This window comes from Triplophysa rosa, linkage group LG13 (assembly GCF_024868665.1).
Source record: "Triplophysa rosa linkage group LG13, Trosa_1v2, whole genome shotgun sequence".
In the NCBI taxonomy this organism is placed as follows: Eukaryota; Metazoa; Chordata; class Actinopteri; order Cypriniformes; family Nemacheilidae; genus Triplophysa; species Triplophysa rosa.
In genome coordinates, this window is record NC_079902.1 from 18,458,450 (window position 1) to 18,470,705 (window position 12,256).

The 12,256-nt window shown below is 37.7% G+C and overlaps 1 protein-coding gene across 1 annotated transcript; it reads right to left on the bottom strand.

The window, feature by feature from the left end:
• Positions 1 to 963: 963 nt before the first annotated feature.
• qdpra (quinoid dihydropteridine reductase a) lies at positions 964 to 8,164 on the bottom strand. Its single transcript, XM_057348795.1, has 7 exons — positions 7,997 to 8,164; positions 7,722 to 7,814; positions 7,243 to 7,339; positions 6,331 to 6,471; positions 4,020 to 4,128; positions 3,584 to 3,667; positions 964 to 1,623 (listed from the first exon to the last, which is right to left on the bottom strand). Exons 1-7 carry the CDS (start codon positions 8,081 to 8,083, stop codon positions 1,545 to 1,547), a joined length of 690 nt encoding a protein of 229 aa, XP_057204778.1. The 5' UTR covers positions 8,084 to 8,164; the 3' UTR covers positions 964 to 1,544.
• Positions 8,165 to 12,256: the final 4,092 nt, after the last annotated feature.

A 12,256-nucleotide genomic window follows, 5' to 3' on the forward strand; every position in this document is an offset into this window, starting at 1 on the left:
CATGCAATGAAACATTAAATAACGAAAAATAGATATCTCCGGATGTTTAAATAGGAAAACATTAAAATTGTTTATTTTGATTGGATGATGTACTGCATTGTAACCAATGTTTCTTTTGAAGAGGAGGATTATTTAAATAATAGTGTGTATAAATAACTATGAATAGGACACCCGCACCCTAATATAGTAGGGAGAGAGAGAGAGAGAGAGAGAGAGAGAGAGAGAGAGAGAGAGAGAGAGAGAGACTATCATCCCGGTCAGTGAGGTTGCTTACTAGCGCCATCTACAGGTTACATCATATACTGCACAGAACGTAAACAATATTTTGTGATTGTTGTTAATTGTGAACACAAATCTGTTATAGTCACATTAGCGAGTACATAAATGATCTGAGCCAGCCAAAATGTTCAAGCTGGACATTTGGTGGAAAAATAGTATGCCTCTCTCTATCACTTAACCCCTGCTTTCATTCTCTCTCTCTCTCTCTCTCACACACACACACACACACACACACACACACACCTTACAATGTCCTCACACTCAAGTTACCATGGCAGAACTAACCACTACCATCTGTAAGCTCTTCATTTATACAGTCACCAGGCTTGCCAGACAAAATGGCTTCCACATGGCAATCAGACAGAAGAACAACAACTGCGGGGAGACAGAGCTGTGTCTCTCTGCTTTAGCCAACAATATTCAAGCTGCAGACAAACCATTAGCAAACCGACAAGATATAAGACAACTTTGCCTTGAGCTCATCCTGACTGAAATCCAATCTGTTCAAATGACTGTAAATGAACGCAAGAGGTCACGAGCTTGTTTTATTTTACAGTTTTGGCTAGAAGAATCAATATCCCTCAAAGCAACGGGTCATCCAAAAATGAAAATATTGTCATTATCGATGTACTCATGTCATTGCAAATATGCATACAAATATAAAAATATGTACAAATATTGTTTTCAATGTTCTTTATTGTGAAAGTAAGTTTCATACACAAGCTGGAGAGGAAATACTTTGAAAATAGAGCATCCAAACATTATTTTTAACAAATAGACACACGATCACACTTACACGAAAGCTAAGGCCACTTCCCTGTAAAGTTAAGACTGTACGTTTCAAATAAGACAGCAGCACCTTTGGTCAAGACGAAAGTCACTTTACACTTAACTATATTCTGTTTGACTGCAGAACAACACACGAGACAGACTGAATACAAAACATAGATTAATACTTTGGACACTGAGTACTTTCAAAAAGGCTGGATAAACAGAAACGCCACATCTCTCATTTTCCTGTTGAACAGACCAGCATCACTGCTCACCAACAAATATGTTGTGTTCAAGATGGTCTTCACCAGATTGGCTGAATTAGCATTTTCTAGAATTCCTGCCGGTCTAAACTGGTCTTTTCAATAGGCTTCTGTGTTAACATCTCTCCTCAGCTGTGCGGTATACTGGTAAACATTTCTCTCCTTTACTCATTTCCTTTGATTTTTTCTTTTTCCTCCATTCTACCTTTACTGGGCCAGCGAGGCCTCTGTTTACCCCCCAGTCGTCACCAGTTGAATGAGACTGCCTGAGGCTGGCCGTCCTGACCCAGTGGCCCAGCTGTAGAAGGTTCTGGAACACATAGAGAAAGAGAGAGAGAGAGAATGAGAGACAGGTGTGAAATGGTGGTGGTAAAGGATGGGGAGAGACAGAGAAAGATAATGAGAACAGCGAGACGGAGAGGGAGGAAAATAAGAGTGGAGAAAAGGAGCGATAGAAAGAGAGAGTGCGTGAGAGAGAGAGCCGTGCAAAGAATGGGAAAAAGGACAGATATAATGTTATAAACAAATTGTAAACGTTTTATCTTTTGTAACTGAATTGAGAGACTATATACTAATTACCCCAACACAAAGACTATTGTATTACAGTAGATATTGTCATCTGTCATGTCATGTGTGTCTCTCCAGATGGGTTCGCTCGGTTTATGAAGTTGCATCACATCCTCGACCTAATCTACACTTGACTAACAGGAGAGATTTGACCACAGCGGCTAAAGTCCGGCACAGAGATACGCTAGAGGAGTACAATCAATCACCGACTCTGAATGCTTCCCAGGACATATGTATAGTATATACAGCCAGGGAAGAAATTAAGAGCCCATTTCGAAGACCACTTTCAGTTTTTCTGAATATACTATGTTTTTAGGTAATATTATTACTTTTTTTTTTTTTCCCTGTGAACTACTAACAATATTTCTCCCAAACTTCAAATATAAATATTGTTTCTATTTGCATTTATTTGCAGAAAACCAAAACTGGAGAAACAGGTCTGTATTTTTTGTCAGACCTCAAATTTCTATCACAATTTTCATGTCTTGTCATGCTGTCAGTCTTTCACAATACTGTTGGATGACTTCATGTCACGCCTGAGGTTTGATTTTGCTGAAATTCAACAGACACTGGACTGGAATGGTCTCTTATTTTTTCTGCGGCTGTATATCTATATAAATTTGGCTGACAATTAATTGTCTATTAAATAATTGCAATTACAGCAATTAATTTAGTGCTTTGACATTAATAACAACAGGTCATACAAATGATCATTTATTTTTTGAATGCCTATTTGGTCAAATGTCTTTCAGAAATGGAAAATTCTGCACATAACAGAAACAATAATTAAAGCAATCATAACAGAAGAGAACGTCAAGTCCTGAGCACTCAAACTAAAACTTAGTTATGAGAATGGTGTTGTCTACCTTAACATGCTGTGAAGTTTGGCATTACTTTAATGAAAATGATTAACACAAAAACAAAGCTGAAATGTTGGAGAAATGTTATTTGGACATAACAACAAAGGCAGATCAAGAATGTAGGGGTGCTGCCCGACATCAGTTGATTATTGAATAATTATGACAGCCTTACACAGAAAAACATAAATGTGAATGTAGACCTCAAAACAAAAAGGAGTAATGAAATAGTTATTTTTTAAATCATTTTTTGTGATACTGGTGTGTTTATTGAAAGGCACTTGTGTTCCCCACTGGTAAAACCAACAGCACTAAATGTACAGTAAATGCATGCGTTCCTCTAAAAGGTCTGTTCATGTGCTGATGTAAGTGGACATTATCTGATCTAATCCAATCATTCAAATACTATGTTTGATACTAAGAGGTTTTTATGATTGCCTGTGGCTGTTTTGGTTAATATTTCTCAATCCACTCAAATGTATCATTGGGAGAGAGGTTCTTAAAGACTTGAATCATTTTACAGTAATCGGTGATTGGAAAGAGATTTTCTGTTGGCAGTACTTATGAGGTTGACGACATAAGACCTAAAAAAAATTGGATTTGGTTTAACAACGTCTATTTTATAATATTTACATCATCCCTGAATGGCATTACGAAAAGTCTTCACTACAACAGACATCCACTGTCTTTAGAAGAACTCCACTGCCCTCTTCTGGTGAAAAAATAACCAACCTTACGTTCTTGTCTTGACGCTTCTCACTATTTTTTCAACACTCTAATCTGTCAATGATCGTATTATATATTGGTAACAAATAAATCTGGTGAACATGAGCGATGTACACTCACTCGGCAATATATTCCAGCGGCGTCCAGCTTCCGAAATCCGCGTCAGGCATGAATTTCCTGTTCATTGGTGTATCCAAGGTAACCCTGCGGATGATGATGTCATAATGTTGTTATCTTGGTGGGAGATGAGAGCCTGCGGTGACAGCTCGCAGACCAGCCTGCCCTTTTCAAAACACTCACTCTAGATTTGTTCAGCTAATGCAAACAGACATGAGTCAAACGTGCAGCATGCAGGTCGCTGAGAATAAATACAGATACCCGAGCGGACGATGAGGCAAAGAGTATTCAAATTTTAGGAATTAAATATATGACTATGATTATTAAATGATCTGGATAAGTCGTCTCAGACCTATAAGTATTTTTTTAAATTTGGTTTTGGTCTTCATAATGTATGCACATGATGGATATGGATATGATGATTGACAGCTGCTCTTACGGAAGAATGGCCACAGCCACGGCTCCAGACGGAAGACCGCTGTCCTCTCCAGCTAGACTTCTGCATAACTGATGGACTGCAGCTTTGGCCATGCCGTACCCGACCATACCTACAGCCAAAAAATATCAAAAATCAAAGATGCAGAGTTAATAAGTGAATGCAAAACCTTACATAGTGTGCAGTTCCCTAGAAACCAGAATAATACTAAATCCACTCAGCTCTTGAGAATGTGCCAACGACACAATTTCCCTAACAATGTGTCACAGGCAACAGCTGTTGCTTTGAGGTCTGGTCAATAATCATTTGGTAGGGCGCCTCAAGCAGAGAATAAAATGGATTTTGCGATACGAAATAAACGAATTAAATTTGTTCCCTTCTACATGGCGAAAGATTTATTTCATCATACAGTATATATAGAGACGAAAAAAGAGGTTATATCATTAATAGTTCAATTCTCTCTCAATGTTTGATGTACTTACGATAACACATTATACTCTTGCTTTCAGAACTAAAAAAATGGGTCCCCTTGCATGGAATGCGCCATGTTGTTTCTACAGTAGCCCTAAACGAACAAACTGCTCAATAGAGCGCGTTTCGTAAATATGTTATCTCCTTCGGCAAAGAAGCCAAAATGTGACGACATCTTTGTTCTGTGTCAGCCACCGTAGGGTGAGCCATTGGTTGCAATTCACAACCTTACCTCTAGATGCCGCTCAAATCTGAACATTGCTCCTTTAAATCAGAGTAGCACAGATTATATTGTAATTCTGTCACAATGTGCTGCAGGCCATACAAAAGTACTGTTGTTGAAGGATGACAAAGTACATTAGATCAGACAGCAAACATGCAGTTAACATGTCACGTCAGGAAAAATGTATTCTGATAGAACTAAAAATGGTCATTATAAAAAAATTAACATAGGATTGTTTTTAAAAGACAACATTACATTATAAATGGTCTTGATAGAAAAAACAAATGACATAACCGATTTAAATACTATACTTTTAAACACTTTAAATATACATAGGCTAAATGACAGCAGTGCGAACATGCTGAATATTTCAACAAACGATTACTTTAAAAGCATACTTTTGGTTCCACCTCCTCCAAAACTCTAGATGATGTTTGTTGGCTTGACATCCGGAATCAATATCCAGCCCGCTTTATTTTATAAGAGAGAACACTAGGTTTTTTTCCCCACTATGAGATTCTTTCTAAGCCTAAATGAGGCTATTTCAATAAACACCCTTCACATCCACAGAGCCAATCAGAAAGATGGGTGGAGTAGCTAATATTTGTTCACAAGTGTTCTCTAAAACATATTGCTTTTAGTGAATTTCGTATTTTCTGGCAGTTTCAGTGACACTGAATGACCTCTCAGGTTCAAGCCTGAATGAACATTGATCACGTTCCGTTCCTCGAGATACAGCTTAACTTGTCTTTGGTATGTCTGATATCCAGACTGAACTTAAAACGCTTTACTGACTTCTAACCCAACTTCTATCACATGATGTTGATCTTTTGCAGTTGTAAGTCCCATCAGAAATATTTACAAGAGATCACTCGTCTATCTGAACACCAAACATCCCAACAACAGGTTCCCTTCATGAAAAGCGTGTTCCTAACAAAGCAGTGTTCAACGCTGCAGGGCATTTCCTGTCTAAATCACTTCTGTGTGGGTACAGAATACAAACTCAAAACACAGACCACATGTGCTTTCATCTTCCAAAAGAATGCTGACTCATGCCCCCTCCCCCTGGACTCTCAGCCAATCAGAGCAGTCGTTTCAGGGTGCTGATGTGGAGAGTTGTGAATAGGCTGAAGGCTGCTTCTATTGTTCTCTGTTGAGTATAGTCACTAACTACATTTTCACCACACGTATTGAAAGTTTTGAGTCTGAGCTATGAAAAGGTTTGAGAGAAAAGGCAATTGGGAAAACTTACACAGTACAATAAACGTGACAGACAATTCAAAGCCAATATAAACTTTCAATGACTGTTGAATAATGCCTTTTTGTCCACCTAAGGGAAAATGTCAATATCATAAAGAAAATTTGATTTAGCCACTGTTTCTTTTAAACTTCACACAATAAACATCAGATTATGATGTGTCCTTAGGAAAACAAACACTGAAATTGCATTTACTGCACAAAGCATTGTGTATTGTACTGTATATAAGGTCACACTTATTGAATAAAGCTCAATGCTCACAATTCAATTACAAATCATTGTATTGTTGTTTTGTAGCTCCTGTGGAGACACATTTTCCAGTGGATGGCAGATCTCAGGAGTATAATAATAGATGGTCTTACCTGGAGTGCCGGCCACTGAGGCCTTCGCTCCAGAGAGGGTCAACAAGCCTCCTGGCTTCAGATGCAGTGAGGCAAGATGACTGGAAATGGTGGAGGTCCAGACACTCTGTTTCCACATCAAATCAGTATTTTTATACAAGTCTAAAGAAAGAAAGAAAGATGGAGAGAATGAGAGACAGAAAAGAAGAGAGAAGGCTGACAGCATTCTGGTAAATCAAATGAAATGATTGACTCTATTGGGGCTGTCACAATATCATGGCCAAAAGAATTCACTACAATGATCACAATATCAATTGAAATGTTTTTTAAACAGAAATAAATTATGCTATCAGTTAAATTCATCTTTAATTTAGTCTATTTTTGTGCTTTTGGTCAGTAAATCACGCTCAAAATACATTAATGCAAAACTTTAACCTGGTGCTGAATTATTTACGATATTAAAATATTTGTAGGATTTAAAGGGATAGTTCACCCAAAAAAATGAAAATTCTGCAATCATTTCCTCACCCTCTTGTCATTTCAAACCTGTTCTACTTTCTTTCTTATGCAGAACAAGAAAGAAAATATTTTGAAGAACGTTGATAACCGAAACAACAGCGGTACCCATTGACTTGCACTGTTTTTGCGTCCATACAAAAGAAGTGAATGGGTACCGCCGTTGTTCGGTTACCAACATTCTTTAAAATATCTTCTTTCATGTTTTGCAGAAGAAAGAAAGTCATAAAGGTTTGAAATGACATGAGGCCTTTTAACACGATATCGATATCATGAGTTTTTACCATCAAGGTTAGTGACAATACCAGTATATGCTACCACAAATCTATAACACATTTAACATAGGTGTTAAAGCTAATGCACCGAAAATACGCATTCATTAAAATTAGTACCAAAAATGACACAAGCTGCTCTTACCCTTTGAGCTGCAGTTTCCACCAGCCCACCCTCCAGCCACACAAACAATGGCATCAACTTTGTGTTCCCCTAGCAACTTGCTTACATCTGATGTCACCTGTATGAAATCACACCATTGATGAGAGTTTATTGCAATTTGGTGGATAATCTGAATGAAACATGAACTCCTATGATGCATATAATGTTACAACAAAAAATCCAAATGTGTCCCAGCTGGTTGCTGCACAACTTTGACTTGTGTAGGTTAGCACAATGTTGTGCCACACAACAAAGGCTGTTATGAACCGCATTTTAAGTCAATAGCAGACACAATAGACCAATAATGAGAAAAGATTGGTTGTCCAGGACATTGGGACAGGAAATTACATTGGCGATGTAAATGGAAAGTGCCTTTCGTTGACAGCGTGACAGGCGCCTAATAAACTCTGCGTGTTGACAGACACGCATCAGTGTGACGATAACACGTTGGCTCCACCCACCTGCGCGGCTTGATCGGTGAATGACTCACAGAGCTTCACCTGGACGTTCGCGTCCGCTTCTTCATTCGATGCTATGTCGATACTGGCAACCCACTTGAACATAAAAATAAATCTGACTATAGCTATAATTACACATAGGCTAAAACAATATTTTGCAATGAATGTCATTTAAAATAACTGCTCACAGGTCCTGGTTAGAGTCGCGTCAACAGGTGTTAGTTTGCGCACACAAACTCACAGACTGCATAGCACGAATGAAAAGTGTTTTTGCTCACCCAGCCTTTCGACTTAAAATAATGCACACATGCCGAGCCGAGAGCTCCTTTCCCTCCGTACACAAGGACACGGTTCGCAGCTGCCATCGCTTTTCTTCTGCGTGAAACGGTTGGGGACAGATGATGAGTATCCTCTCAGCGCAGTGAAATGAGATGAGAGAGAGAGAGAGGGAGGGCGGGAGAGAGGGAGAGAGAGAGAGAATGGGTGGGTGGGATACACACGCGCTTGTTTAGCGGTTAATGATTGGTTCGAACTGGTCTTCCGCCCCGACCTCAAGAGTTGTGGTACATAATAGCATTCCTTTGAAAAGATGAAACTAAAACTCGCTCCTCGTAATCATAATTGGGAATAATATATAAAATATCGAAATCCTCTCGCTTGTCTACTGCCAACACTTTCAAATTCGTGGACCAAATAAATGCAAAAGATGAACTTGACGAACTCAGTATTTTAGAGTCATTTTAGTACAAAGGCATTTATTTAGCTGTTCTTGTGAAGAACTGTATCTAGAACGGTTACTGCTCTTTATACTTGCCAGATAGTCAAGTACAAAGTTCATCCATCTTTTTTGCCAAGTCATGGTGATATTACGTAATTCGGTTTGTTCACTATTCTTATCCATCTGTAAATTACCTCTAGTGAAGCAGTAAACATTTCTAGGGCAGGATTGTTGTTCCAGGCCCAACAAAACATGGCAACCAGGGTCATACATTATACAACAGTAGCAATCATAATTTGGGGATTTAATAAGTTTTCCATACAGTTTGTAGGTAATTATATTTTTGTGACCTGTAACACAAGCACGCACGAACACAAAGAATTAAAATCACAATAAAGAAAGGAGATCATGCTCGTAATTATTTTAATTGCACGCATTGTATTTTTCCAATAAGCTAAATGTAGAGGGGTAACACTTGGCATCCGTTTGTTTTGCATTTAATGCCCCATCGCTTATATAGCTTTTGTACCACAAGAGAGCAGCATTGTCCTGTGAAGAAGCAGAGACGAGCTCAAAAGCTCATGTTTTCATGAGACGATCTTCAAATGCCTCCTACTCTGTTAGAATTAAAAGATATTAAACATAGTTTTATTATTTTGTCCATGTCCTCACGAAAAACAGTAAATGTAACAACTGCACTTTACATGGCAATGTATAACATACAGGACAAGTGTTGGGCATAAGCACTATACTGTACATTATGCACTGCAGCCAGATGTTAAATGACAAAAATCACCTGTCTAACTGTCAATGCATACAAATGAACAGATGTTGTTGAGGCATCTTCAAAAGAGAAGCCCATTTGTGACTTCAGATGCAGGGAAGCAAGATGAGTTCACTGCTTAGTGCTCTCAACAGGATGCATAACTCAGTTATTAAACGCAAGAGAAGCATCTGTTTGAACCCGTGCACTCTATATTTTAGTATTCATTAAAGACCATCTTCAAGCTCGGCATGCCCCCTGAGTGAGTGATAAATACCGAATACACTGTGATTTGAGAACAACAACAAACACAGTGTGTCTCCTTTATGACAACCACCATGTTAGTATGTCCGCTTTGACAACTACCGTATCAGTTTTATGCTCATTACTGCCAACCAAATGAACAAAATAATTGCAAGATAGCAACATTAATGTTGATACATTAACTAGCCAGTGAAAATACATCATCCAATTAGAAGATAAAAGTACTAAAATTAAAAGCATATATTACTATGTAAATGAGTTTTTTTTAAGTCTAATTAAATTTATCAGCAAAGAATAAATATAAACACTAAGAATCTTCACAGCTGAGGCAGATGATGTCATCGATGAAGTCAAAATGGCTTAAATCAATGGTAAAAGATTTTAAATTATAACGTTTTTCATCATTTATCCCCAAAGCATCCAGAAAACATTTATCATTCTGTTTGTGTTTATAAACATAGTAAACAATGTTTCTGCATCGCATCTGTATCTCACCAGAGGTTCATTAGCAAAGCTCTTTTTTAGGTTTATCTGAGTGAATGTGAATTGTTATGAAGAAATGTCATGGGATTGGATCTGCTTGTCTTTGTCATATCTGTGGCCTCTTCATTTGTCTTATTGCATTATCGAGTTCATTGCTTGCTGTCATGCCTGATAATAAGATGTCATGCCTGACAGTCATGCCACTCCGGGACTCAGTTATGAAATGTGATGAATTCAATTCAATCTACCCAGACGCCCACTGAAAATCTAAATGTCACATGGATGATTTCTAATATTCAACCCATCAAATCTACATTGAAATTATTTTCTGTTTGTCAAACAATACTCACCAGCATTGGATTAATTTTCCAGAAACGTTGATGTGATCATAAGAAGCCCACCACCACCAACAAAAAATTGTCATTATTGTCATTGTCCTTCCGAAACCTTGAATGTCAAATTTTGCTGTTTTTCAGGCAATGGAAAAAACCCTGTACTTTTCAAATGATTAAATACTGTGTTGTCAAAGTTGACAAGCACTTTTTAATACTTTTTTTGTTTAGAAACTTGCAAAACCCAGTGACAAACATAAAGGGTGACCAATAATAATGATTTATGGCAAGAAACATATATAGAGATACAAGGTTTCAGAAGGACAGCTTTTATAAAGCGCAGTGCAATTTCATCATTTGATCTCATTTTAAGTGAATGGGATTTAGAAAGAATCCAGCCCTGAGAAATAATCTTTCTAGCGATTTAAAGTACATCTCTATTGAAGCACACTTGTACAAAAGAACTTTAGGGGTGAAGTCAGAAAATAAACCACATCACTAGCTCGCTCATCAATCCTTCTCTTGAACCTTTAATTGACACATATTGGTCTCTCGCTGCGACCCTGTAGCAAAACAGAGACGAACAAGTAAAGCATTTCTTCAGAATTTCACATGGTGGGTAATCGACATTCTATCTGAAGAGTTTTCGCGGCGCGTGTGGGGTTGTTAGATTACAATAAACTCGCTGTGTGGAAGAATGGAATCTCTTGCTGTGTGCGAAGTCTTAATGGGGCATGAACGGAAGAAAAGAGGGATACAATAATAAAAACAACATATTTGTCTGCTGCTTCTTAACAGAGACATCGGCCTATACCACCCCTGCTGTTTTCTAGTGTACATAGCCCAAAACTTACAACAACGTTTGCTGCCTGAGTAAACAATGTTTTCACTGTGTACTTTAGGCAGTAAAATGTGTTTTACTTTGACATTGAACGTTCTACTTATATCCTAGAATGAGGATGCAAGAAAATGGATCATTGTGGCTTCACATTTACAGTTTAAAGGGATAGTTTACCCAGAAATCAAATTCTGTCGTTTATTCAACCATATGACTCACTTTCTTATGTGGAACACAAAAGATGATATTTTGTGCCTATGGAATTCAATGAAGTCCAATGTTGTTGGTTACTGACGTTCTTCAAAAAGAAGGTTCTGCAGAAGAAAGAAAGTCATAAAGGTTTGAAATGACATGAGGGTAAGTCAAATAAAATAAAGAGTATTTTTAAAAGAATGAAAGAATTTCCACATTCATCTCAAGCAATAAATCAGATCTTGTAACAATGGTCAAACTCAATTCACTACTATGAGTTTCGAACGGGTCCATTTCCGTGAAATTGAGGAGGACATTATGTCCTCCTATCTGACACTGTCCTTGCGGAACAACCCCCTTTATCGCATACAGGCAGAGTGTTCATTAAATTCATAAGTGTCACGGAACAGGTTGGTCAAATGAGGCCAGGAGTTTGACAGATTTAATAAGTCTGCTGCAAACGGTGAGATGAGGTGGAGAGATTCTGAACCTGAGCCGATTCTTTCAGTGCCCACTGTCATTCATTTTAATGGAGAATTAAATTAGACTGACAGACAATAGGCAACACAATGGAAACGGCATTATATATGAACATCACCTCAGAAAGGAAGCGAAATGCTATGTGCGTACAGTCTGGGCGTACAACCTGAAATGGCTTTAAGCCTTTATAAGAGCATGAAAAATTGACTTCATAATGAAAAGAAAACACCAATAAACTTAAATAAACAGATGTTAAAGAATGCAATTCTAAAAAAGGGTCCAAGCTTCAGTAAATACGACGATTTTGCCCCATAAAAATGTAATAGTAACATTTTAAAAATAATTCTCTTTATTTTATTAAATTAGCAACAAACTACAGCCGCCGAAAAAATTAAGAGACCATTTCAAAATTATTTTCATTTTCTGAATTTACTATTTATAGGTATTTATGTTTAGGTAAAATTATTT